The sequence below is a fragment of the Lepidothrix coronata genome, unplaced genomic scaffold, assembly GCF_001604755.1.
Source record: "Lepidothrix coronata isolate B3197 unplaced genomic scaffold, Lepidothrix_coronata-1.0 Scaffold51, whole genome shotgun sequence".
Lineage (NCBI taxonomy): Eukaryota > Metazoa > Chordata > Aves > Passeriformes > Pipridae > Lepidothrix > Lepidothrix coronata.
Genome location: NW_016690231.1, coordinates 4,699,506 through 4,726,408, shown reverse-complemented (window position 1 = coordinate 4,726,408; position 26,903 = coordinate 4,699,506). Strand labels below are relative to the sequence as shown.

Below are 26,903 nucleotides of genomic sequence, written 5' to 3'. Positions count from 1 at the left end.
TTCACAGTGCACTGGGGGTCAGGACTTGTCCAGCTGGGAAGAAAGTGTTTTGCTTTCCTATAATCTCCTCCTTTGTACTTAAAACTAAATAACTAACTCAGGTCAATTTCCAAAACATGCAAAAGCAAAATATTTCCATTCAAAAGCACAAAAAATATTTAGATTTTACCATTTTCTTCCCCCAGCCAAAGCTGTTTGCAGAGTTTGACCTGGTTTCGTGAGCTGCTTTAGTGAGCCCCAAAACTGCAGTTTTAGGACAAATCAGGGTTGGTTTTTCTGGAATCACTGAACTGTTTTTAGGTCTGGCAGCTTTTATTATAAAAGCTGATCTGACAAGCTTGGCCACGGTAGGAAGTGGTAAAGGTACGAAGTGATAAAAGCTTTCAAATACTGTAAGACACCTCAAAGGGTAATTAAAGTAATTATTTCCCGTCATTATTAAACACTGGTGGAGGGAAAACCAGGTTAAGAAAATATTCAACTCCTGCCTCCCTTATCAGATACTGCTCTGATTCTGATGGTAATTTTGCAGACCCTTTGCTGCAGTTCCTCCTTCCCCTGCTCCCAAGTCCACATGTGGACAGGAGTGAAAACCCATGGGCTGGCTCTCCAGCCTGGAGTAGGTGTTCCCCAAGGGTTTCACCCTGTTTTGAGTATGTGATGACCCTGAGAGTCAAATTTAGCCCAAGCAATAACATTTCTGCTGTCCTGTGTGCTGTACAGAGCCTCGGGGTTACTCAGGCTCCTTATTCCCTCCAGGAAATCCAGCCCAGGATCTGGCCTCCATCCTTACCTCCCCTTAACTCCCAGCTAGCTGGGTTTTTGCCTCCTAATGCCTAAAGACATCTTTAAAATTCCCATCCTTACTGTGTCTTTAGGAGCATTCTTGAAACCTTCTATCTCCTGACATTTGAGTGATCTAAAACCCAACAGCTTTCCATAATGCTGCAGAAGTCTTTCAAGTCTTTCATAACACAGGTTGCCTCTGTGTGCAAAGTCACGCCGGCACAAAGAAAGTGCAGCAACATCCCACCGGAATAACTTAAAAGAAAATCTCCTTTGGGAAAAGAATTATTTTGAGGATCACATATGGGAGACACAGATTATGGCACCACGGGCGGCTCGGCTGTCTCGGTGGCATCTCCTCACGTCCCTTTTGATGCTCTCGCACCAGAAGAAGACAGGGAGAGACAAGGCAGGCTGTAAACCAGCTAAGGAGCTTGGAAATGGCTCAGCAGCGATATGGAAACCAGAAGCTCCAATGAATTGTGCAAACTCAGTCAAGGAGCACTTATTGTCCTGTTGCTTTGATGACGAAGCTGTGCTTCATTAGCTGTAGCTGTTTATTATTTTGCTGATTAATCTGCAATTCTTCCTCACGCTTTTTGCATCTCCCAATAATCCCCTTCTGTTTTTTCACACCTCCTCTTTTAACCTCAGTGAGGGAAATTAATCCTGGTTGCCCCTGTTGTTTGTGATCAGCTGGCTCTCCAACGACTTTGCTCCCCCCACTCCCCAGAACACCCGTCATGGAGCAGCTTCTCCACTGTGGGCTCACCCTGCAAGGCATTTTCTGAGCTGGAAAATCCTTAATTCTGATGCTCTTTCCCTGTGACAACTTGTGTTTCACCTGTTAATTTGTACACAGTCCCTGGTGTACAGCCCCAAAGCCTCAGAAGTGTTTATTACTGTTTGTATTTGGTTTTGTTATGGTTTGTTTCTTGCAACACAAAGAAAGCTGTTGGAAGGAGAGAGGGCTATACCAGAGCAACTATCTTAGAGTCTGTAGGCACCACCTAATACTTGTTTCCACTTCATTTTTACTGGAATATTACCTTTCATTAAAAGGCAGTAAAAGCATTAAAGCATTTTGCAGGGGAGGCAGAAGAGTTTATTGCTTTATTAGGCTGAGAGGCACATAATGGATCACTACAGCCTTACTATCCATCTTAAGCACAAGTTTGGGAGGGTGTTAACCAGACTAGTCCTGCATGGGAAGAATGGGACTGGGGATGAGCACCTCTCAGCCAATGCACCTGGATCTCTGAAAGTGGGATCACTTCCCTGTCAGCACTTTGGCAGTCTGCAAAATTTCTCACTCTGGATTTTCTTTCACATCTTGGATGTAAAATCCTGCTTAAAAATGTGCAGCAATGACGGAATAAAGTCTAAATGCTTCCCAAAGCTTCCACAAAGGTGAGGTGTGTGCAGGATTTGGGCTGATGAGGGGGACAGGACAAGGTGCTGGTCCAGGGTACCCCACCAGGGGGTCAGTGCTGGGTTTGAGCTGCACAAGGGAGTTGTCTCCTATCACACTGTGCCCCTGTAAACCCCCTGAGCTGCTGCCCCCAGGGAATGAAGCTGAGCCACAGGGCAGAGCTCATGGACACCTTTGGGATGCTCTGGGTGCACAGCCCTTGGATATCCCTTGCACACCCCTTTGCACATTTCTTTCACAGTGGCACAAGACCCACAGTGACCCATCCCGGTCAGGGGCGGCCCATGGACCTTCAGCTGGCTGCCCATGGCAAGCCCAACATCCCCCCACACTCCTCAAGAAAGAAATGGGATGTCTAAAGCAGCTAATTCCCTTATTTTGGATCACCAGATTTCCATGAGCAACTAAATATTCTGGTGGTATTTTATTAGATCAGGTACCAAGAGCAGACAGCAAAACGCTTCTCATTACTGCTTTTTAGGCATTTTATATACTTGTTTATTAGTTTTACCTTCTTAGAGGAAACCAAATCTTTGGGTCCTCTTGGATTTTGTTTTTTCTCCGCCTGTGTGGGTCCAGTTCTTCTAGCCTGAGGTTGATTCCTGTGTGCTTTCATGCTGATGTACATTTCCCTACATGGGAGATAAGCATTTATTCACGTTCGTGTTTGTGTGGAGTGGTAAAATATTAGAGTTAAATTTTTTATGACATTCCTAGGAGTGGTTATGGAGCAAACAAGATTACAGCAAGTACTACAGAAACGCTTGTTTATGCAGGGAGGGAAAAAAATCAAACTCAGAGACGTGTTTGCAGAACTGCTGGAGAGCCCAGGGGATGGGTTTAGTTTTCCCTCTCTTTTTGTTTCTCTACCTCGCTGGTTTTACTGCAATCACAGTAACAACTCCCAGCAATTAGGGATGAGTGGATTTTGAGTGGATTTCTGGTTCCAACACTGGGATGTGTTTACATTCCAGGGAAGGGAACACGGGCAGCGCTTGTCTCTGTTGGCAAAGTGCCACCCAGGGTGATCCCGCTGGGAAGGGGTGTGTGAGAGGCTCTCCTGGGTGTGCTGCTGGTGCTGGCAGCACTGCCCTGGGCACCCTCCTCGGGACATCCTTTGCATAGCCCTTGGGACACCCTTCACACATCCCCCGGGGTGCCCTCACACCCCTTGGGACTTCTTTTGCGCAGCCCTTGGAACACGCTTTGCACAGCCCCAGGGGGCCCTTTGCACACCCCCACGCCCCTTGGGATGCTTTTTGCACACCCCCTGGGACAACCTCACATCCTCCGGGATGCCTTTTGCACAGTCCTCAGGACTCCCTTTTCACACCCCTTGGATGCCATTTGTACACACTTTGGGATGCCCTCACACCCGTTGGGACACCCTCACACCCCCTGGGATACCCTTTGCACACTCCTTGGGACTCCCTTTGCACAGCTCCTGGGATGCCCTCACATTCCTCGAGGTGCCCTTTGCACACCCCTCGGGACGCTCTCACCCCCCCCGAGATGCTCTCACACCCCTCGGGACACTCTCACACCCCCTGAGATGCTCTCACACCCCCAGGACACCCTTCGCACACCCCTGGGATGCCCCGCGCTCCCCCCGCGCCCGTTCCCGCACCGCGCCCGCAGCGGCCCCGCGCAGTGACGGCGGCGGCCGCCAGGGGGGGCCCGCGCTCTTCCCGACGCCCGCGGCCGCCGAGCGACCCCCCCCCAAACACCAACCCCGACCCCGACCCCGACCCCGCACTTCCCCCGCCGCTGCCCCGGGCTGCGGGACCGGCCCCGGGGCGCTCCCAGCCCACCCCGGGAGAAACTCCCGCGGGCCGCCGGCATCGGGCGGGGGGAGTGGGGGTGGCGAGAATAGGGCTATACGGGGCTCCCCTTCTCGCTGCTCCCGAGGGGCGCTGCGGGGCACCTGCGGGGCTGTCCCCTCATCCCGCCCTGACCCTGCTCAGGTGAGCCCGGCGGCACCGCCCCCGCCCGCCCGCCCGCGCCGCCGCAGCCCCCGGCACCGCGCCCGCTGCCCCGGGGGAGCCGCCGCTGCTGCTGCCGCTGCTGCTGCCGCGGGCGGGGGCGGCGCCGGTGCCCCCCCGGGGCGGGGATGCGGCGGGGGCGGCCGTGAGCGCGGGGCCGGCGGGGAGAGGGGACACCCCCCTCCCCACGCTCGGCGGGCGCCGGCCCCGCCGCCGGACGGAGCAGGAGCGGGCGGGAGCGGGGGGAGTGGTTACGGGCTCCGCCGCGACACCCCCGGCCCCCCCCGCCCCGCTCAGCCGCCCCTCTCCAAATAAATCAGCACCATGACTACTTCTGGGCATGGAACAAAGAGGATGCTCTCCCGGGGCCCCGCGCTGCTCCTGGCGCCGCTGCTGCTCCTGTGCCGAGGTAACCCCTGGTCCCGCCGCCGCGACCCCGGCACCGTGGTTATGTTTGTGGTTTGTTCTTTTTTTACCCCCCCACGTTTATTTTTTGTTTATTTTTAAACTCTTCTTATTTCTTTTATTCCTCCCCTCCTCCCCCATTTTTATTTATGGCTGTTTTCCCCATCCCTCCCTCCGCGGGCTCCCTCCGCAGCGCTGCGGGTGGGACGCGCTCCGAGCCCCATCTCTGGGGCGCACAAAGTTTTCCCCATCCAGCTCCGCCGCCGCAGCCCCCCCGCTGCCTCCCCGTGTGTCCCCCCGCCCCTCCCCACGCGTGTCGCGGGTTCCCGGCCTCCTGCGCAGGGGCTGCCCCGCGGCTTCAGCGGCTGCCAGCGGGTCGCTGCCGGCTTGGGGGGGGAAAGGAAAAGTTTGGGCTTGCCACAGCGCTTGAGGGACGGAGAAGGGTCGCGGGGTTTGGGGTTTTCCACAGCGCGGCCGACCCCCGCTCCTCCCTAATGCTCCTCATCCTTTCTGACTATCCACGGGCGCTGGTGGGGGGAAGGATGTGCAGGAGTTAAATCCCTTCGGTAACAAAATACTCGTGCCGCCTTTCTTCCGCTTTATTCCGAGGGGAACGGATTTCCGTGGGCTGGCGGGGAGAGGGGTCAGGCCCTTGGGTGGGCTCAGGTGGGATTCCCTTATCGCAGCCAGCTGCGAGGCAGGGAGCGCGGCTGGGAGCTACTCTCCCTCTGTTCTTTTCTTTTTCTTTTTTTATTTCCCCCCCAGCTGTACTCGGGAGCAGCCTTTCGGGTCCCACTTGTGGGTGTTTGCCGGGGAAGGGCTCACCCCCAGGCTGGCAGAGCCAGACCGGTGCCCCTGGGAAAGTCTTTAGCAGGACTTTTCTCTGGGGACGTTCTTCCCTGCTTGCTCCCGTGAGCTCCCTGGCAGATGTTGTTCCTAATAAATAGGGGTTGTTAAAAGCTAATTAATTAAGGTGCATCGGTGCTGAAGTTGCTCGGGGATTCGTTTGCTTTTACTGCTGCTCGGGACGGTGCACACGTTCGGCCGTAGCGTGGAGCCTGGACTGCTGGGGAAACTTCACGGGGGTTTTAAGAGTGTGCCTAAATGCAAGGATTTTAGGTGAAAAGGGAGTGATCCACGGGAGGAGTAATAGCAGCAGCCGTAGTTCCTGGGGAGGGCACAAGGAATGCATTGAGGTAGGGAAGGTGTTTTAGGAAAGGTCTCTACAGGGGCAGTAGGAATAATTTGCTAAGAAGGAAACATCAGCCTTGATGATGTCTGTCAGAGATGATGGACAGAAAGGGGTCCTTGCTCTGCTCACCCTAAAAAGTGCTGCTTGCCCCTGCCCTCCAGCTCCCTCCTCTGCTGGGGAGTGCACAGCCACGGGGGCACTTGGAAATCCTGTTGAGCACAACATGGCAACTGGGGTGCCGAGTGTGGGGTGCAAGATTTTGGGGGGCAGGGCATGGAAAGTGGGGTGCAGGTTGTGGGGAGTGCGGCACCGAGCACAGGACACAGGGCATGAGCACTGCCCTGCGGAATGATGGTTTTCTGTTGCCAGTGTGATGCCCTGTACTCGTGCACCTCTCCCTTTATTTGAGGAGAGAGTTAGGAGCAGCGAAGGAACAAGTTTTCTTTATTTCTTTTTTTTTTCTTTTTTTTTTTTATTTATTGCTTAGCCACATTAATGATAATCTTTCCCCTGATATTCTCTCCTCCTGTGTGGGTAGCTACCATGGTGAGATTGGGCTGTGGGTGTAATGCTTCCAGCGCTCTGAGTGCTTAAACATATGGAAACCCACTTTGAAACAGTTTGTGGCTGCAAACCTACCGACGTACCCATCCCTCTCCGCCGCTCTGAATCCTCCCTGCACAATGTGCGCTTCAGGAACTCGCAGTGCGCTCTCAGCTCAAGCTGTGAATAACGAATCCGCTCCCCGCCTGCGCCTCTCTCGGCTGCAGCATCCCTCTGCTTTCGTAGCGGAGCTCTGCCCCTGCCCTGTCCCACCCCTGGCGTGGACCGCAGCAACGTCTGTGTGTGGAGAGGGGGTTTGGGATGTGGGGAAACCTCTTCCGAAAGAGGCGAGCGGTGGCAGAGCCCGGGAACGCCTCCCTCCGGGGCTGTGCTGGTCCTCCTGCGGCTCACTGCGATCCAGCTCCGCTTTCTCCTCTGGATTACAGGGGTTAACGAACCGCATCTTGGTTTGGGTTGTTGCAGACGGGAGAGACACCTGCATGAGTCATGCCGCGGTGCTGCCATCCCTGCAAAGCTCCTGGCTCACACAGACGGTCGCGTTGGGCTCTTGCCATTTTTCTCTATTTATTTGCCTTTGCTCCCTCCCTTCCCCCCTCGCCGGGGCCGGCTCTGGGCAGGCTGCGTTTCGGGGACCGGAGATGCACCAGGCTGAGTTTCTCCAGCCGCTTCAAAGCGGGTGGCATTTGCTCGCCTGTCAGGCAGGTCCCCTAAATAGCTTTGTGAAGGTCCAATTAAGAGATCACTCTCCTGCCCCGGGTCTCTGGCGGCCCGGCTGCTGGCGCGCACGGCTGCGAGCAGAGGGTGTGCGTGTGTGCTTGGCAGCCGAGGGCCGCTCACGCTGAGCTCGAGGATGTCTCTCGCTGGCAGCAGGCCCCCGTTTGTTGCTGGCATCTAGGCAGGGTTTTGGCCGCCTTCCTCGCTGGCGGCGGCGGAGCTGTCTCCGAGGTTATATGAATAGGTATCCTGTGAGTGGCATTGGATGAGTTACCTGAATATTTTGTTTTCGTGCCTGGTGCTGTTCTCCCCCGGCTCGCTCCCCTGCCTTGCACCCCGGAGCAGGTGTGGGAACGCGGGAATGGGGCGTGCAGAGCTTATTGAACAGGCTCCTTCAGCCCCTGTAGGATGCGCCTGGGCTGCTGTCATCTGAGCGTGAGGAAGGACCTGCGAATTGCTTTTAGACTCTGGCTCCGGGGAGGTGTGGGTGGAGAGACATTATGCTTATTTTATTATGTGTCCCTGTATCACTCTACATAATATGGAGGCACTTTTTATTCAGAGGCTCTTTAGGAAGAGAAATGAAAGACCTGTGTTATCTACGGTACAATAGATTTGCAGAACTGTTGAAATGTGGGTTATTTTCCTCAGATTAGTGCAGATCTCAACATTCCATGCAGTGGCTGTTCAAAATGATGTGATTTGGGGGATAGTGGGGTAGGGGAAGAAGTCTGAAATATACTGCCTCTTGCTCCAGCATCCATTAGAGCAATATATTTCAAATACTCTGATTTTACTTCCCATCAGTGTAAATCTAGAGCAGCTCCTCTGAAGTGAGTGAAGCTACTCTGGATTTATGCATTGTTGCTGTGATCAGCATTGGGCTCTCTGGGAATGCAGGAGGCAACTGTGTGACTTGCCCTGCACAGCATTTTTCACTTCAACATCTCCTGTCACCGATGCTGCAGCCTCTTTTTCGTATTTGAAATAGGGAAGTCCACATCACTGACTGTTTTTGGGGTTTGACTATTTTCTTGGATTTGTGAAGCTTGGTCATAGAACTCCATTCACTGACACTTGACTCTGGCTGATCAATGGAGTCTCCTGAGGTTTGAATGTCAAAATAGTTACATTAAAAAAAAAAATCAATGAAGTGCAATTAATTTGGTGTATTTTATTGCTGAGAATGATAGGCATTCCCAGCCCTATTATCTCCATGTTTAAAGCAGCTTAGCATGGCGAGGAAGGTACGAGCCCGGGAGCAGCTGTACAAGGTCAGAGCAGAGGCTGGCTGAGGCTGGGACAGGGTTTGTGCCTCAGGAAGGATTTTTGGATCAAGGATGCATTCCTGAGCCAGAGATGGCTCCATTTATTTAACTGCTGTGATGGGTTTGCAATCATGGATTTGGTTGCTCTTTGAGCCCGGGTAGATGTTTGGTGTGCACAGTCTCTGGGCAAGGACTCCCTTGTTTCAAAGCACCTGGGGAGAAGAGTCTGTGCACCAGGACCATGGCAGGGGGATCTGAGTTACCTGGGGCCTTAGGGTATGTAGGGTTTTGCCATTTCCCATTGATGGGATGGAGATTTCACCCTGCTGACCCCACACTGAATGGGGGTCCTCCTGCCCTTCTCTGTAGCTCCTCGGAAATTTGTAGCCAGGCTGCTCAGGAGATCCATGCAGGGTCCCTCTGCTGAAGGGTGGGGGAAGCAAAGGGTGTTGTTATTTGGAGCACTGGGTTATGGCAACTCAAGTGCTGCTCGTCCTGACCTCGGTGGCTGATGCTGGTGTGAAGCAGAAGTTTTGCTGTGATGGAGAGGTGGCTTCACCAAGCCATGTCTCTCGCTCGTGCAGGTGGCTGCAAACCTGTGCTCTCTCTCAGAGGTGTGACCGGGGAACAAAGGGGAGGTGACAGTCTCCTACATCCTGCATGAAGCAAGTGAAACTAAGGTCTTCTGGCCTTAATAAACCTCCCAGCGAATGAGAAGCCATCCCACCGAAGTAAATACTGTCAGCTCAACAAATTTAATTCACAGAACTGGGTTCCCCCTTCCCTCCCCGCCTAAATATAACTAATGTTTGTTAATGACAAGCGGTGACTTGGTTTGTTGGCACAGCATTAGCTCTTACCCCTGTCAGTGGCTCAGCTGATGTGCTGGCACGTGGTGCTTTCCCCGACTACGGCTGTCAGATCCTCTCGCACTGACGTGCCACGGAGGCTGGGGAGTGTGAGTAGTTACCATGTGGTGCTCTAGATGTCGTGGAAGATGCTTCGATTTCGTGCTGCTGGGAGTTTCCCAGCTGGCATTTCAGGGGAAGCTGTTCCCACGTGAGGATGGGCAGGCAGAAGTTACAAGGAAAGAGGTCCCTGGAGATAACTTACGGGAGAGGACAGGGATTGCCCAGTGTCTGCCTTTCCCTGGGTGTTCCCATTCCCCTCTGTGACGTAGAGTGCTGCAATGGGATGTAAAGCAAGGGCTGCTTGGAGTGTGTGTGGTGGGTAAATTCAGTGTGGAAGGACTTCACTGTTTGTGCAGTAGCCTGCATGATGGACTTGAATCTCAGGTGCAATGTAAATACTAATGTTTCTTCCACACTATCCAAAAATTCTCTTGCAGCACACTTTGAGCTTTTCTTTGTTTACATAAATGTGTTTGTTTCTGACAGCATTTAGAAAGCTTCATGAATTTATGATGTGCTCCAGATTCAAGCACACTTTCTTTTTTCCTTTTCTCTTTTTTTTCCCTTTTTTGTTTCCCCCTCCCCCCAAAACCACTCTTTCTTTCCAAATTTTGGTGATGAAATGGCAAGAGGTATGCACCTCTCAGCAGGCTAAAGTAACCACTCTGGGCAGCTTATGGCTTAAATCTGGAGAGTAACACTATTGAGAGGCAATGTAAACATTCCATCTTTCATGGAAGTGAGTTTGTTCAAGTTCAAAAGCAGCTCAGCCTCCCCACTTGATCAATTTGCCTGTCACAGGAGATGATTTTGAAAGTGACGATTACATCCTGTCTTGTCTCTTGCAACTTCAGGCAAAGGAGTGAAAATGAAGTGCAGCATTTGATTTTTAACTCCGTTTATTCTGATTTTTTTTGGTGGTGGTAGTCAGGGGCAAAGCAAAGGGGTGCCCTGAGGGGTGAGGGATAGCCAGGAATAGAGGGGTTTCCATGGGGCTGCCGTCTGCTGAGTAAACTAATTGGAATCTGCATGTAAACCAGCTCTGCTCATCTCACCGTGCCTGCACCAGCTGGCCCTCAGGAGCTGCTCTGCCCCATCGCTCCCCTGCAGTGGAGGAGGAGACCTGCAGTGGCAGGAGGATGGGCTTTTGGTGATAAAGGTGGTAAATCTTGGGGAGAGGGTTCTCAGGGCTCTGTGGTTGTGTGCCCTCCTGCCCCGGGGAATGGTGCTGCCATCCAGTGAAAGGCTCTGCAGGAGCCAGAGCGCTGGTTGTGAGGAAAGGGGTGGTGTGAAACCACCCCTTTTAGGCAGTTCTGGCTTGACATCAGTGACAGTGCCACAGAGCTGCCCCGGATGGGAAGAAATGATGGAAAAATCCCACTGATGCAATTCAGACTGGGGCTAAATGGAGAAGCAGGGACAAAAATCCTTATTCTGGCCAGGCCAAGGGGTTTAGGAGGCTTCAGAGATGGTGTTTCCACTGTGACCAGCCCACTGGATGGTGTGGGAAGTGGTGCCTCTGGCCAAGCAACTGTCCCCATCCCAAGCCAATTATCCACACGGGGGTAACAGGTGCCCTAAATACACAGTGCTGGGAGAATTTGGTGAATCAGCCTGGGGAAGAAAAACATTTCTGCTAAAGAAGGGGAAAATGTCATCCTCATTGCCCCAGAAATAAAATCCTTTAGAAGGTTAAATGAAAGGTGAAGTTATCTTTGGTTTTTTTTGTTTTGTTTTGTTTTGTTTTGTTTTGCTTGTATGGAAACATTTCAAAAACAGATGGCATAGCAGAGATTTATTTCCCGTTAAGTGCAGAGGGCTGGTGCACAGGACCTTATCTGCTTGTGGGCCCTGTAATAAACCTGCCAGCAGGTGATTTAAATCCAGTTTTTCTGATTGGGAGAGTAGTGGAAGGAACAGGGTTTATGTTACTTAGGAATTTTATGGGCAATGTTAGATTTTTCAGATGCAGAAATGATCAGGGCATGGCTCTGTAGCACCAGAGATGTTCATTTCTTTCATAAAGGATCTTCACCGACTCAGAAAACTGAACCATTTTCCATTATTTAGCAGCTGAGCTGCCAGAGCCAGCTGTTTGCATGAGTGACAGACGCAGATACTTTATATCTCAGTTTAGGAGTTGTTGTCAATTAGCCACAGCTTTTGCTTAGCAGCAAGACCTTTGCCACAACGGGGAACGAGGGCTGTTTAATGGATGCTGCAGCTCTGGAAACAAAACGTTTATGCTGCAGCTCGAAAAAAAAGGATGAAACTCACACGGAAAAAAGACAGAGGCCGTGCACCCTAAAAGGGAACCCTTGAGCAGATGGAGCAGGTTTCTATGCAACGAGCAGTAATTAGAAACTCTGCAAATAGTCAGTAGCTGCTGACTGGTTTTTGGTACCTGGATTTTTGATTGAAAAAGTAGCAAATCAGAGATGAGCTTTGGAAGGAGTTGCTCTGGATGTCTGCATGGGGCAAGTCCTTGGCCACTGTGAGCGCCTGGTCTGGTGAGAGACAACAGCTGCCCACCCACGGTGCTTCTGTCCCTGATTCCGTGGGGCTACAGCAGTCTGGAATGTCACTGGTGGTTTTGAAAGGCACTTAAGAGAGCTGGGGGTAGAGGGGACCAATAACACAAAGTCTAACTATCTTTCACTGAGAGCAAAAAGGATACAGCACACGCCTGCACAGTGAATCAGGCTTTGAAAAGGTTGCAGCAGAGGTGCCCAGAGAGGAAGGTAAGCTCTCTGGAAGCAGCAGAGCTCTGTCAGGGCAAGCTCAAAGGCCAGTGTGCCTCAGCCATCCTCAAATCATGGGAATGAGAGCTGGAAAAGTTGGCGAATGAGCTGCCTTTCCCATCTCTGATGGTTGTTGGGTACAGTCTGTTCCTGAGCGTGGCTGGTTTTCAGGGATGCAGCAGGACTTCTGCTGCTTCCTTTGGCAGAGCTCTTCACAGCCCATTAGACCTCTCCTGTATCCGCCTACTTTCTTCTCTGCTTCCTCCCATCGTGTATTGGGTGACCTGAATCCCCAACTTTCCAACCCTATCACCCATCCAAAACCACAGCCAGGCAAATCTATTAAACAGGGACAAATGGTTAAGCAGAGTGTGGTAAATGCTCTAAAGAAGGAGCTGGGCTTGGCATGTAAATACCTGGCATGTAAATACATTTACAGCTGGAGGTTATTTGGAGAAGAAAGGGCAAGGACTTGAAATGCACGTGGTGATGAGCCATAGATTATGCTCTGAAAACACTTGGAAAGCAGTTACAGTCCCACTATCTCATTCATCTCCCACTAAGACATTCTGCTCCAAGGTGTTTGGAAATAATGGAGTAGCTTAGTTACTAACATGATTAAATCCTCATCTCTGACAGCTATGAGAATTAATATACAAAGGTTTCTTTTTTTTTCTTTCTTTTAATGCAGCTCAGTTATTCATTTCCCGTCTTTCACTTAGGAGTAGTCCACTGAAAGTTATTAGCATGAGTATTGGTGCAAAAAAGGCTCAACTCCATTAAAGACAAGAAACAAGGAAGAGAAAAACACGAGCTAGCATGAATTTTCTTAGAGTTGAGCCATTTTTTTTCCTTTTCAAATACAAATAGATCTCAAAGGGCTTTAGAGAAGAGGGTGGGCACCATCAAAGACATGGTCTGTCCTCTCCATCATTGCCATGAGGGGCCCTGGGGCAGCAGGAGGGAGGTGTTGGGTGGAGCTGAGCTCTGGGGTTGTTTTTTGATGACAGTTGACTTTTTATGCTGCTGCTCTTCGAGGAGTGAGGCTCCCTTTGATGGGAGCCTGCTGAGGTGGTGTGGCCAGTTGGTTGGCCCTGGTGTGCTGAACCCTGCTTTGGCACCATCTCTTCTTCCATGTCTCAGCCCTGGCTTGTTTTGGTGTCTGAGCTGCTTGGCATCTCCAAGCCCCATCCTGAGTTGTGCTGAGGCCTGTGGATGAGTGTCAGGGCTCTCTTGGCTGCCCCAGAGTTGGCATCATGAGGCTGAGTGCCATGGGTTATGTTAGGGAAGGGCTGAATTACCACTTGGTTTTTCTGCTGTGTTTGATTTGCACCAGCCTGTTAAAACTGTTATGGGAAGTCATAAGCACAAACGGAGAGATGGAGTTTATGTTCTCTATTGCTAAAGCAAAGACAACTCTACAAAGCAGAGCCCAGGTGATGGTGCCCAGCCCTCACCTCCCTGGCATGACAGAGCTGGGCAGCTCATGGGGACTGGGGACATCTTTTCAGGGACTGCACTGAGGAGCTGTTCTTCAGACATATCCCTTTACAACCCAAATATCCATCTTCTGCACCTTATTTCACTTATTACAGTGTCATAATGAGATTGCTGGTGTCTGCTGTAAGCCCTGGGGGATGCAGAGCTTTGACAAGTATCAGCTCCTGGATACAGCTTCAGCTATGTGTTATCAAAGCATCCTGCTCATCCAGAGTTAAAATGTCTTCTCCCCTTTCTCTTGAAAGCATATTGTAGCCCAGCACATTGAATGCATTAGAAGGCTTTATTGCATTTAGCCAATTAAAAAAAAAGGGAAGGTCAAAGAGAAGTCATTGCTTTGGTTCCAGCACCAACCAGCAAACTTTTAGATGTTTTCCCAACTGCCCTAGGCTCTCTTTCCTCACAGCTCACCTGCAGTATGACAGTCCCACCTTGCCTTCCTGTGCCAGCAGTGCCAATAAAGACAAGTCCAAGAGTGTGTCAGCAGCCTGGCTCCCCATGTCCCCTGGGCAAACGCCCCACATGTGGTTTCCAGCACTGAACCCGTCCGAGACGAGCAGTTTCCTTTTGTCACAGCTGCAAAACCCTCTGTGCCTGTGGCCTATTGTGTTAAAAGAGCCACTGATAAATTCCAGCTCTCATGGCTGATGCTCAGCCCCAGCTGAAGGCTGGGTGGGGAGGGGAGAGGGTTTGCAACTGGACAGGCTGAATCAATCCTGCATTGCTACAGTTTCAGCTGCTACATGGACTTGTGTCCGAGGTGATGATCGTGGTGGGACAGTGGCGAGCAAAGGGCTGAGAGCAGGAGCAGCTCCAGCTCTAATGTGTATCCATCAAAATGCTTCCCTGTTAGGTGTGGAGAGTCTGGGAGTTGCTGTTTCAGGCTTCAGTCCGTGGGACTTCATCATCTGAGTTATTATCTCCAAAACACAGTTATCTTCCCTGAATGGCAGTCTCCTATTGAAAATGATGTCTTTCAGCAGGGCACTTGCATTTATTTACTGCGAAGCTTCTCCCATTAGTATAATCATTACTCCTTGGACTGGGTTTGAATTCAGAGCATCCCACTGTGGTACTTAAAGAATTAATTAAAGCGATGAAAGAATTCCTCTAAAGACTTCTATGAATTGGTCTGGTTGAAGTGTTTTAGCTTTGCTTCAATTGGTGCAGCGCTTGTCAAAGGATTGTGAGAAAATGCATGGGTCAGTGATTTAGATGAGGCAAATTACGTTAGAAAAATTGATTTGATTTAGAAAGTGAGCTTTCAGATCACAGGGAATTGCCTGCTTCTTTCTCTGCCGTGCTGATTCTCCCTGAAGATGAGCAGAGGCAGATAATTCAGGGTTAAAGTAAGTGGTTGTTGTAAAAGGTTTGTCAGAGAGCGGAGGAGAGATGGGCTGACACATATCTTTAGATAAACGATTATTGACCCATATATTGCTATCTGTGCATCAGCAGGAGTTACAGACACATGAGGATGCTTATAGACACTCACAGGCAGTTCACAGGCTTGCTAACTGGGTCCTTGTTTTTAGGTTTAGGTTTGGTGTTTTTTTTTTCCCCCTCAGAAATGGCTTTTCCACACAGCACATCTTCAGAGCTGGCACGGATCTGGGAACGGGTGCTGTGTGGCTGCTTTAGCCAGCCCCGTGCCTGCCTTGCCTGGCTCTGTGCTTAGTCATTCCTGGGGCTGGCAGTTTGCTTTTCCTGAGGTTTTTCACTTCCTCGGATCAAACTGAGTGTTTCCTCCTTCTGTCCCTTGTCCTTGTCTTAAAGGGGCTGCGGTCCCTGGGCTGCAGTGGGATGATGCCCAACAGTGGGCACGTCAGGCACTGTCCCCTCAGAGGATTGATTACTAAAAAGCACTTTCTGAATGAACAATTCCCTTCCCTGAATGCTGGGACGTTTCTTTTGAGTTCTTCTCCTGACCAGCTGTGTTTTGCCTGTGAGAATGATGGGTTGCAAGTGCAGTGACTGCTGTCCAGGGACCCAAATTGTTCACAACTGTTCATGAGCCGCTCTGAATGGGCTCGATGTGTTTGTCAGGGAAGAAGGGATGAAGTTTGGCAGCGTTTCAGTTTTCACTTTGTAAAATTTCTCCTTTAAAGAATAGTTAAGGAGATGACTTTTGCCTAGCAGTGCTTTTTGTTTCTTTCTCACCTCGCAGAAGCTTTTAAATTCCAGATTGGTTGCTGGAATGCTGGAGAGACCTCATTTTTGCTGTGGCTTGTGCTGGTGGCATTTCTTTCCATATCATCACCACCAGCTCCCTTGGCATGAAAATCCAGGTGTGGGGCTCTGGTGTGCCTCTGCTATTCTCTCTCCCCCAGGGTGGGCACGAGAGAGGTGCAGGGCTCGTGTGGTACCGACATGGTGGGGTCCAGCCTTTGGCTTAGAGGGTGTGTGCACATTCCTGTGCCGTGCAGAGAGCCCCTTCCATACCCCAGCCTCAGGCTGGGAAGCGAGATGACAAGTGCAAGGAGAGAAATGATGCTGGAGAGTGCTGGAACGGAGCCTCCCGCCAGCAACTGAATTCAACGCTGCAAAAAGAAGTTGCAAAAGTAGCAATCCATCTGTCCACTTAGTGGGAGAAGCCTAAGATCATTTCACAGTAATCAGCCCCCTGGTGTTCAAAAAAAAAAACCCAACCAAAAATACTGCAGGTTTTTGCTTTAATGTGGGTAACATTTTGGCAAAATCTGAAGCACATTAATGTGCTCAGAGGCTGTGTTGGTTTTTTTCCCCCTCTTTTTGACAAGTGGGAGCTGTATCAAGTTAAAAAATAATATAAGGAGACAATAGGTTGTCTTTTTTTAGATACTATGTTTCTGCTTTACATTTCAGAGGACTTCTGTCCTCCCTGAAACTCTCTGGGTAATTACCAGCGGAGTTATTGGCAGGTGGATGTTTTTCTGCAGGGACAGTCGGACAGAGAGCAATGTCATCATGACGTACCTCATGGTAACACATTCTCAAGCTGATGCATTAGGCAGGTGCATTGCCCTGCTGTGGCTGCTTGGCTGTATTGGTGTCTCCGTTAAAAGCCACAACATTCAGGGGATTTTAATTTGGTTGTAAAAACTTGCTCTAGGCACTACAAAGTTCGGGAGTGGTGTTGTGTGTTTTTTTTTTTTTTTTTTTTTTGTTTTTTTTTTGTTTGTGTTTTTTGTGGTGTTGGTTGGTTGGTTGGTTTTGGTTTTCTTTGTAATCTCATTTTATTTTTCCTTTCCCCTTAACTGAAAGGACCGAGAGGAAAGAGGCTCCAAAGGCACCACTTGATTCTTGCTTATGTAAATTGACAAGCACTGAGTTGGGGAAAGATCGTAGAGATTTCTGCCCCCGCGTATGGAAATGTTCATTCAGATTAAAAGAGGGGTTACAAACGGTGGGGTTTGAGTATTGCAAGCTCAGTGCCACAGGCTTGGCCTGGTGTTTGGGGGTGGTTGGGGCTGCTGTGAGCAGAGCTGGATGCTGAGCACATGAGTGAGACGCAGTGGGACTTTGCTGTGGGACCAGAGTCACTGAATTGCAGCAGATGCTTTGCTGCTACACAACAATTTGTAATTAAAACACAACTTGACATCCCGATTAGACTAAGCGGTTAAATTCATTTGCGATTTTTTTTTTCTCCCTGCATTGTGTAATTAACAACATATGACGCTTATATTAGCTCAGTTAAAAGTTATAATGATTAATTTGCACATCAAAGCCTCCCCATGAATCAACTGGTTCAGTGCACCAGAGCGAGCTCAGTTGTGGTGTGACTGTGGGAAGTGCCCACACGAACATGTCTGTGCCTGCTCCCAGGGCACGATGGTAGTGGCATGATGGATGCTCCAGTGCAGTGATTCCTGGTGTTTCAGTCCTTCTGTGAGTCAGCAGTGTCGCTGTGCCTCGAGTTGCTCAATAAATGATAGTGTGACACTTGCCAGGACGTGGCCATTCCTTTCTTGCATCTCATCTCATCCCAAAGCACCCCTCTGACCAGGCACCTGGAGCACTAGAGGTCATGATGTCAAGGTTACTGGTGGTTCTTGTTGTTGCCTGGTGTCTAAAGTTGGCCAAGTTCTAATTGTTTTTACCCAGGTTAATCTTTGATTGTCATGAGTTTGGCCTGAAGTCTTTGTAAGTCAGATTGGGGTTCTGACTAGTAAAGAACCTTGTTCCAGCAAGCCAAAACCAACAAGAAAACTACTATAAGCTAATTATAACGAATGTCTTCTTTCTTTCTTATCTAGTCATAATATTGTCTTTCTTTCCACCTTCTGCTGAGCTGTGAAAATATTCTGCAAAATGATATTTTTGAGTTGATGGAAAAGTACACCCCTGTCAACAATATTTTTCTACTGTTCATCAGAGACAGGCTTCATAACAGAAGAGATCTGTGCTGGAAAAGTACATCAGCTGCAAACACTTTATTCAAAGTCTTCTCAAATAGCAGGGAGGGTTTTTTGAGTTCCTGCTCTAGCTGAAGATGAAATGCAGAATGTGGCTTCTAATATTTCAGAGACGTGAACGGGGCAGGTCGTAATAATGTATTGCCATTTTCACAAAAGATGGATTTTATATTAAAGGTTCTGGTGGAAGAAGGTCTGGGGGTGTTAAAATATTTATATATTGTTTAAGTTAGTCTGTGAGGGTGCCATCTCCTTCCCTGGAGCACTGTGGGGGTCACGGACATGTAAGTGAGTGGAAAACGAGCTCCCACCTTTTGTGGTCCATGTCCATGTCTGGGTGTACATGCACACGCGTGCACTGATGTTAAATTGGTGGGGTGTTAAATGTTTCACTTTTCCAACCATCAATTTCAATTGAATTTCATAAGCCATTAAAGTTCTCCACTGCTTTCTTTGCTGTTCCAGTTATGTGAGCTCCAGCCATTTAGCTGCAGGTCCTGAGGCACGATTGCTCTGTGGAGCAGCAAAAGTAAATTGGTTCCTGATGTAAAATCTTTTATATATATATATATATATATATATATAATTTTTTTTGATCTCGCAAACTCACTCTGAGTGATGTTACAGTGTTGGGCTGATGATGTGAATCTTCAAGCTTGGCTTTTTCTAGTCCAGTTCTGGATCCCCCCCCGACAGCATCTCTTTTAAAAAGCTTTTGTGCCTGGCTTGAATGGCAAAGTCTTATGTGTAGAAGAAGAAGATTTCTTTTGTTGTTCATATATTTATCTTTAGAATCATGGTGGAAAGATTGGACTGGGGTTTTGGGTTTTCTCCCTGTAGAAATGTTTATGAGAATGATAGTTATTTGGATCAAAGGAGATCTTCTGGCAGTCCTCTGACTTTGATTCAGTACTGGCAGTGCGACAAATAATGAAAAAGCAATCATTTCCCCTTCTCCCACTTTTATTCTCAGGATAAATGAATGGTTAAGATCTTTGTGCTCCAAAATAATTGCTCATGGCTCTTACAGAAAAAATAAAAATCCATAACATTCACCCTTTAAATAGATGATTTGATCTTCTCTGTTGGTTTGTGTTTTGCACAATTGAGTGTCTTTTGCTGCCAATCTGAGGCTAAACTGGACAAAGTTGATAGGGAGGCTTTTGTAGGTTGGAAAACTGGATAAGTAATTTTACTGCTTTGGAAAGCAGTTCCCATGATGGGAGCTGAGTAGCAGGGATGCAGCAGGGCCACGTTGCCATGGTCCACTGGTAGAACTGTCCTGCACAGCGTAAAGCTAAAGCATTTGCCAGAATATCAAATGACTGGAAAAAAAGAGTAATTTTAATTTTCTATGTGACTTTAAAGTAGCTCAAGCATCTTCTACAGTGGATGTGAGTGACTGCTGAGACCTGCTGGGCAGTTCACGGCTGCTGGTTCCTCCTCCAGCTGCCTGGGGGCTGATGAACAGAGGGAGGTGTCCACCAGTGCTTTGCCAGGATTTTTCTTTTTCCTTTGTTTCCTTGCTTTTATGGCAGTGGATGTAGGGATGACCTGCCATATTTTACATCTTTCCTCCCCCAGCAGCCAAATGGTGCTGTGCAAACAGCCTTGGGGCTGCTCAGGGGGACTGTGCACTCCACCTTCTTGGAGCATTAACCCACCATCGTTTCCAGCAAAGCCAGGCATAAAATATTAGGCTGGGCCTGTACTCCTTATTTGGGGATAACTGCAGCAGTTTCATTACTTTTTTTTTATTTTTTTAAAATCCTGCTAATTGGTGCTCTCAGCCTCAGCTCCAGTTTAATGAAGGCTGCTGCCTGAGAATCATTGCAAACAGTTATGGAAATGCATTTAAATGCTTAAATCTGTTGTATTTTTTTTTTCTTTATGGGCTTATTACTTCAAAAAGAATAAATATGCCCTGCATCCCTGCCTACCCAGGATTGCTCTCTCAGCTGGGCTCTGGGCACTTCTGCAGCAGAGAGGGGGGGCAGGAGGTTAGTGCAAATGTGATGAGGAAGCCCAGTGCTGCTGCACCCGTTGTGCTGAGGGAGCACCATTTTCGGTCTGTTTGCTCCGTGCTCCAGATGGGGCCTTTGGATGCTGAGGATGAGGACTGATAGAGCATCCAGCTTCCCTCCTGCCCAGGGGAGGAGAGCATCCCTCCTCCTCTGACCTGCCCAGCACAAGCATCTCAAGCCACTGGCCCCATTAGATGAACAGACCTGCTATAACTGGGTGCCAGTGCCATGGCTGCGCCCCTCGTGTCTGTCTGTCCATTAGTCAGTGAATGTCCCTCTGTTCCTCATGGTGAGGACTCTGCATTTGCCCAGAGACAGAGAAGGTTTAAGCTGCGTCTGTGCTAAAAAGTAAAGGAAAAGAGTCACACAGTGGGTTTTCCCATCATGGCTCTTGGCTGTGGCCATACCTTCTCCAGGTTTGGAGATGCATGAGCCATTCCTGGTGGTTCCTGGGCTGGATTTGGACGTGGGCTCGTGGTTTTTCCTGAGGCAGAGAAACACCATTCAGTTGGATGTACACTCTCACAAGCCAGGCCAATTAATTGTGCTCTGGGCATTGAGCCAGCGATGGTAGGAAGCAGTGAGGAATAGGCCAGGCTGTTACTTACTTCTCTAAAGAGAGAATTTTGGGAGGTCAGGAGCTGCCACAGTGAGTGTGCTTCTGGAATGGTTTGCAGCTTGTTTCTGTTGGTGAGACACGGCAAAGGTGCTGCTTCCATGAAGCATCCCCTGAGGATAATGTGTGAAGTTGGTTGAAATGCCTCTTTAACAGCTGAAGTTCCACCAAATTTATTCTGCTGTTAATAAGTTGTGAGACCTCAGGGTGGTGACTCTGTGCCCTTGAGACAGCGTGGTTTGGGATTTCTTTTTTTGTTTGCTTTGTTTTTGTTTTTGTTTTTTGGAAAGCCCAATCTGGTGCCCCGTGCCAGCCAGTGGTGCCCAGAAGTTGTCACCCTGTGGTGGCCTTGCCTCGGCTCATCCAAAATGAGCTGCAGGTCCTTGAACAGGTGTGTGGATCTCTGTTAGTTGTTGGCAGCTTTAATCAGAAAAGCCGGATCAAGCATCAGCTTATCCTTTTATCCCAGGAGGTGGTTGCTTTGGGCTGATGATGGGGGAGATGACCTATGTTGTCTCTCACCATTTGTCTGCAACCTTTCACTGGTAGTAAATGCAAAATCCTTCCTATGGTGTTGGGAGGACCTTTGGGGATCACGGATTCCCCCCCCCCCCCCCCCCGCTACTTTTTTTTAAGGCTGGACTATATCCTTCTTTGTGAGAGAGCCCATTCATCCAGAAGCCTTCCAGGTAGGGATTTCCCTGGTTCTTTGTGGATGTTTTTCTGCCTTTTTGTCAGCAGGAAGAAAAAAAAAAAGTGATTCTGAGCACTGCTGGTGAGAGGGGGCATCAAAGTAGAAATGCAAACCTCTCCAAAAAAAAAAAAAAGAATTAAAACCCCTGCTTTGTTTGTGTGGAGGTTTAATTGTCCAAGCTGTGTCAGTCGTTTCACATGACTCCAGCTATATGGTGCTTCAAGACCAAGAGGGTGCCCAGGGCCTCCTGAAAATGGCTGTGAAAGTAAAATAAGTGCTTGTGTTTAAAGAACAACGTGGGGTATTGTTTATTTGTGCTCCTAATTAGAGGGAGATGCAAGTGCTCTGATTCCCATATTTTAAAAACAACGTTGAGCCAGTGTGATGGACAGGGAAGATGAGAAGAGACTGCTACAAGCCAAAAGCAGCAAACTCATGAAGCAGAGCTGGAGACAGCTTTAAAACTATGAACATAATTGCCTGAGGAGTCTGCCAAGGAACCAGATGCTGTAAAAGAATAACTTCCATGGCTTGGCATCTGTCTGTGATCCAGGGAGAGGAGGAGGAACAGGGGAACTACGTGGAGGAATGGGGAATGGTTGCTCCAGCTGCAAAAAGGGGACCTTTGAAGAAATTTGTTTCATGCTGACATTTTTCTATGGAGGAGAGTGAACTTGTTGTAAAGAGGAGAGGTGAGGGTCAGTGTGCTTGTCTTGTGGGCTGTTTGACCTTATTCTGCGTGTTTGATGTCAGTGTTAGAAGGTTGGTTGGCTGCTGGGAAGATCCGGGTGCTGTAGCAGCTTAAGCAGGTGGTGATAAATGAAGAAGATGTGACTGGGCTGAATTTTGAACCTTTTGGGACCCATTTGTGCCCAGAGCCCTACAAAGTGCTCAGTTTCCTGTGCATGGACAAGCTCAGTTAATTTTTAAAATAAGTGGCTACATGTGACTTGTCTGAGGTCAGGTCACTCTTGGCAGTGCTCTAGTTTAGAAAGCCATACTGGAAAGTTTCTGTTATTTTTCTCCCCAATTTAGTTTTTCAGTGGCTATTAAAGTAATTGCAGTCCTAGCAAAGGTGAACAGCTGGGTTTGACATAATCAGTACATGAACAATATCCATCATTTACATGGTATAAAACCTCTGCCACACAACATATTCCTGAGGCTGCATCGTAAGGGAAAAATAAAAAGCCTTTATGGGAAGGGGAGCAGAAAATCAGCTGGGGTCCTCATGCATTGAGTACATGGGGATAACAGCAGCAGTCATGCAGTCTCCTTTCTGCTTGTGCTTGAACCAAGTACCCCAGAAAAGTGATGATAATAATAGTGCTGCTCATGGGGCATCTTCAGAGCCATGCAACTGGTGCTGCCCAGTGTGCATAAACATAAGGTGCTTCTCTCAGCTGGGAAATAAAGAAAGGCAGTAGTGCTGTTTTTAAACCAGGGAGAGGAAGGAGGTCTTTGTTCATGAATTAGACTATTTTTTTGCCATTTTAACAGCCTTATGTTTTCTACTCTTATTTGGCTTTAGTCAGTGGAGAAGACATTTAACATGCTTCTTGGGTGCACAGGGATGAGATGGAGGTGGGAGTGGGATGAAGGGCTTGGGACTGGGGGGGCATCACTGGCATCCCAGGGAGCCTGGCAGTGACTGGGAATGAATTCAGCCCCTGCCTCTGCGTGCTTGTGGCAGCCTCCTGCACGTGTGTCCTTGTTTGTAAGCAGCTGTGGTTATTTTGCCTCAAAATAACAAAGCTTTTTTTTTTTTTTTGCAAGGAGGGGTTGGTGGAGAGGCCTCTGTGTTGCTGCAGCTTGGGGACACAGTCATGTGCAAGTCAGAGAGCCACATCATGTTGAGTTCTGAATGACTCTGCTTATTAATATAATAAACCAGAGGAACACACTGTCATGACAGTCTCTGCAGCGAGAATCCAGGGGGTTATTTCAACCAAAGCACATTAAATCTTTCTGTCTCCTGAAAATTGCACCCTGGAGGTATGGGCTGGAGGGTAGGAACATTTAACAAGGGCTCGCAGGAGGTTTTATGCATATCGTGGTCTCCAGAGCAGTGCTTTGCTGTCTGAGGTTTTATATCTTTCCATCACTACAGTTAAGTTCCTCAGACATGATAAGAAGGAAAGCATTCTCTCTCTCTCATATTTTTTCCCCCTTCATTCCTGAGTTTCAAGATGAAGTTTTCTCTGCTATAGCCCTGATACAAGACCTTTTCTTCAGATGCACTATATGAAAACATGCTGTCATCCTCTTTGAAAGCTGTGAAATGTGTGCATGTATATGTATATTCTATATATACACATACACTATAGAGAGATACATGTGTGTATATATAGATATTTTTTTCTCTCTCTCTCAGATAAAATAGGCTTTTCTCCTCTCTTTAAACTAAAACTGAGTGTTTGTTAGGTGATGGAAGATAAAATTCTCACCAGGGACCCTTATGGGCTTACAGCTCTCTCTGATGTGATTCCAATGGCAATAACACTCCTCTCCCTCGCCCCTGACACCAGGGTTTTGGTCACTGAGTGCCTGGATAGGTTCACCAAACCCTTGGAGAAGACCTGACATGGGGTTAGTTAATGGCAACAGCCCATCTGCCTCCCTGAGAGCAAAGGAAGTCTCTGATCCCACAGAGACACCTTTGTGGCTTCAAATGGCCCCACCCTCGGGGCTGCCCGCTGCGGAAGGGGCTTTCCAGGAGGGTCCAGTCCCTGCCAGGGAGGGAGATGAAAACAAAAAAGGCAAGTTTCTTGGAGATAGCAAGTTGAGGGGAGTCCCTGCAGGTTCCTCTGAAGTATTTTGCATCATCCCTGTGCCAAGCACTGAGCGTGTCGGGCTGGTCCAGGTTGCTTTGCTCTGAAGTGGAGGTGGAGCAGCCCAGAGCAGGGGATGTGATGGTCCCCCCTTTGCCAGCCTCTGGTAAAAAAAGGGGCCCCATCTTCCTGTGTTTCCTAGGTGTTGGCTTGACACACAGGCAGCCTTCTCTTTTCTTTTTCTAATCATGGAGAGGGTTCAACACATTGTCTGAAATACCTCTTTTGCCTCGACAGGGGGGTTCCTTGAGGCAGCAATTGACTCTTTCTTTCAGCAGTGGCGTTTTACCTGGGAAAGCAGCCAGTCAGTATTTTCAGCACAGTAGATTTCTGCCTTGCATTAAAAAGAGGTGGTTCCAGATCCTCCTTTCCCCACCCCCCCCACCCCTTATGATGATGTAATTTTACTTTGTGCCCTCTCTACCATTCCGTCCATGGTCACTCCAGCTCCTTCTTGGAAAAACTTCCATTGGGCAGGCACTTATTTAGTTTCATAGAAACAGCACCTGCAGGACCAACAGGTGAATAATCTGGAGTCCTCAGCTGCATTATGTCAGGCAGCTGAAATCTCCTTTAAGTGACCTCAAAATGAAAGCTGAATTACTGCTGATGTTTTTTTTCCTTTCAGTGAGGAATCACAGAATGAATGTGTGATAACACTGAAGGTAAATTGAAAGTGGAGGAGATGCTGGATACTGGCAAGAAATCTAAATAGACCAGGAGAGAAGGATTTCCAAAGCAGAAACAAACTGTTCTTCGTTCTTAGTTTTTCATGCCAATTTAACGTATTCATGAAAATTGCCTCAATTTAACTTCAGGGGAGAAAAGAAGCTACAGGGATGGTGTAGCTGAAAAGCTGCATCCTGTTTTAGTAAGTTTGCTGTACTTTAGATTTTCACCTAGAGGGTGGCTTTTTTTTTTTTAATGATACTTTCCACCAGCAGTTCTCCACACCTGCTTCTTTTTAAAAAGCACTCTGCAAGCTGCAGGAAAAAGATGCTAAGAACAGTTATCCTCGTTCCATGGGTAGAAGGAACTGGCAGGGATGTGCAGTAACTTTGGACCCTGCCAGGAACAGAGGTGAGCCTTTAGCTCCTGCATCCTGTACAGCACTGCACATCCCTGCCTGGGAATCATCCTGCAGCATCCGACTGGAGCAGGAGGTGTGGGGCTGAGCTGGTCATCCTGCTTGACTCAACCTCATTTTATGTTCCTGCCCTTGGGTACAGGCAATGAAAACAGTGGTGAATATTTTGGATTATATACACCTTGTATAGCTAAAGGCATGAAACCTTGATAAATGTGGCTACTTGTCTGGCCTCTCTTGCCAGTTAAGGAATCTGGGTTGAATATTTCCCCCTGCTCTGGGCATTGGTTTTCCCCTCTAGCATTTTCTCTTTCCTCGTCTTATCTCCATTGTTAATGTGCCCACATTCAGGTGGGATTTAAGAAGCACTCACTTGGCTTTACGTGAACTGGCAAGTTCTGCTCAGGTCATCGAGGTACATAAAAATGCACCAGGAGAAACCACTGGTGTTATTGCTTCCTTTGCAAGGTCGTGCAGCCACCCAGCAAAACAGTGTGAGTCCCTGCCCTCTCTCCAGGACAGGCTTTCTTGGGCCCACAGGGATGGGAGATCTCTTAGCACCTGGAGTGAGATACCTTGTTAATATAGCAGCACCACCTCTGCCTATCTACCTCCAGCAGCTACACAAAGTGACCACATAGGCACAAGCCTGACATTTTTTTCCAGGAGGTTTTGATGCTTGAAATGCAGTGACAGTGTTTCCCTCCTGGTACCTGGAAGAACATGATCCTCTGCAATAAATTATCAACGCTGCCTTGCCTTCTGCTTAGGAAAGGGCTTCAAGGTATTTTATTGTGCAATTTGTGCTGTGCCTCTTTTGTGTACAAGGGGGAGACAGTAGTTTCTGGGTCTACTATATCCTCCTCTACATTTAAAAAATAAAAGGCTTTAGGAAAAAGAATAATACAGTGTCAAATTTTCATGGTTTCTTTTGCACAGTGTGGCCTTGTTGGGGTGATCAGGATACCGACAGGCAGAGATCCTGCAGCGTGCTTAGGCAGAGGCATCAAAGTTTTCAGGGTATGGGTTGTAGATTTTAAGGACTTGCAGCCCAAAGGCGTTTCTTTTCCATCTTTGCAAATGTTTCTGATGCTGTATAAATACTGTCTCCGAGGTTTACCAGCAGCTAACATTATCACATGCTTTCATCTGAAGCAAAATCAGAGCGCCTCTTTTATATCTCTAAGAGAATTATGGAAGTCTTTGCAGCACTGCAAACAAATGGAGATTGACAGTTATTAGTTGATGATCTAAATGCTCTGACAGGGTTTGGTGCAGAGGGATTTTCAGTGATTGACTCAGAGACATCCCTTGTGTGTGCTCCACAGGGATGCTGCATCCACCCTGCCATCGCTGACCGTTTACTTGGTCCCCACTGGGGATCTCTGTGTCCTGGGCAGTGAAGGTGCTGATACTGAGCAAAGCGGACAAGTTGCCCACCAGAAACCTGCTGTTTGCACAGGTGCTCAAAAGGGGCCTGAGAAGCCCTTTTATTTTTGCCCCCACAACCTTTTTTGGGGCTATTTGGGAGCAATATAGAAACTGCAGGATTATGTTGCGCATGTTGCAGGTCACTTTCAGCAATTATCAGAAGGAATTTAGCACCTAATCTATGTCTAACAAATCTGAATTAAGTCTTTAATTGAAGGACTTAATGTGTAGAGTAACCAAAAAATTAAACCCCCTGTTCCCTTGCTATTGCTCAGGTGTGCAGTATCTCTCCTGTGTGAGGCAGATTATACAGCTCATTTTATCTAAG

At 48.5% G+C, this 26,903-nt stretch overlaps 1 protein-coding gene across 3 annotated transcripts in view; it reads left to right on the top strand.

The window, feature by feature from the left end:
- The first annotated feature begins 4,503 nt into the window (after nt 1-4,503).
- TMEM132B (transmembrane protein 132B) overlaps nt 4,504-26,903 on the top strand; it is a 229,843-nt gene continuing 207,443 nt past the window's right edge. The window contains exon 1 of one of the 3 annotated variants that reach the window (XM_017815606.1): nt 4,504-4,609. In XM_017815606.1, coding sequence (XP_017671095.1) covers nt 4,525-4,609 — 85 coding nt within the window. In that variant the 5' untranslated portion in view covers nt 4,504-4,524. Of the gene's footprint in view, nt 4,610-9,564; nt 9,646-26,903 lie in introns of those variants that run through there. The other 2 variants (XM_017815608.1, XM_017815607.1) reach the window with 2 other exon arrangements.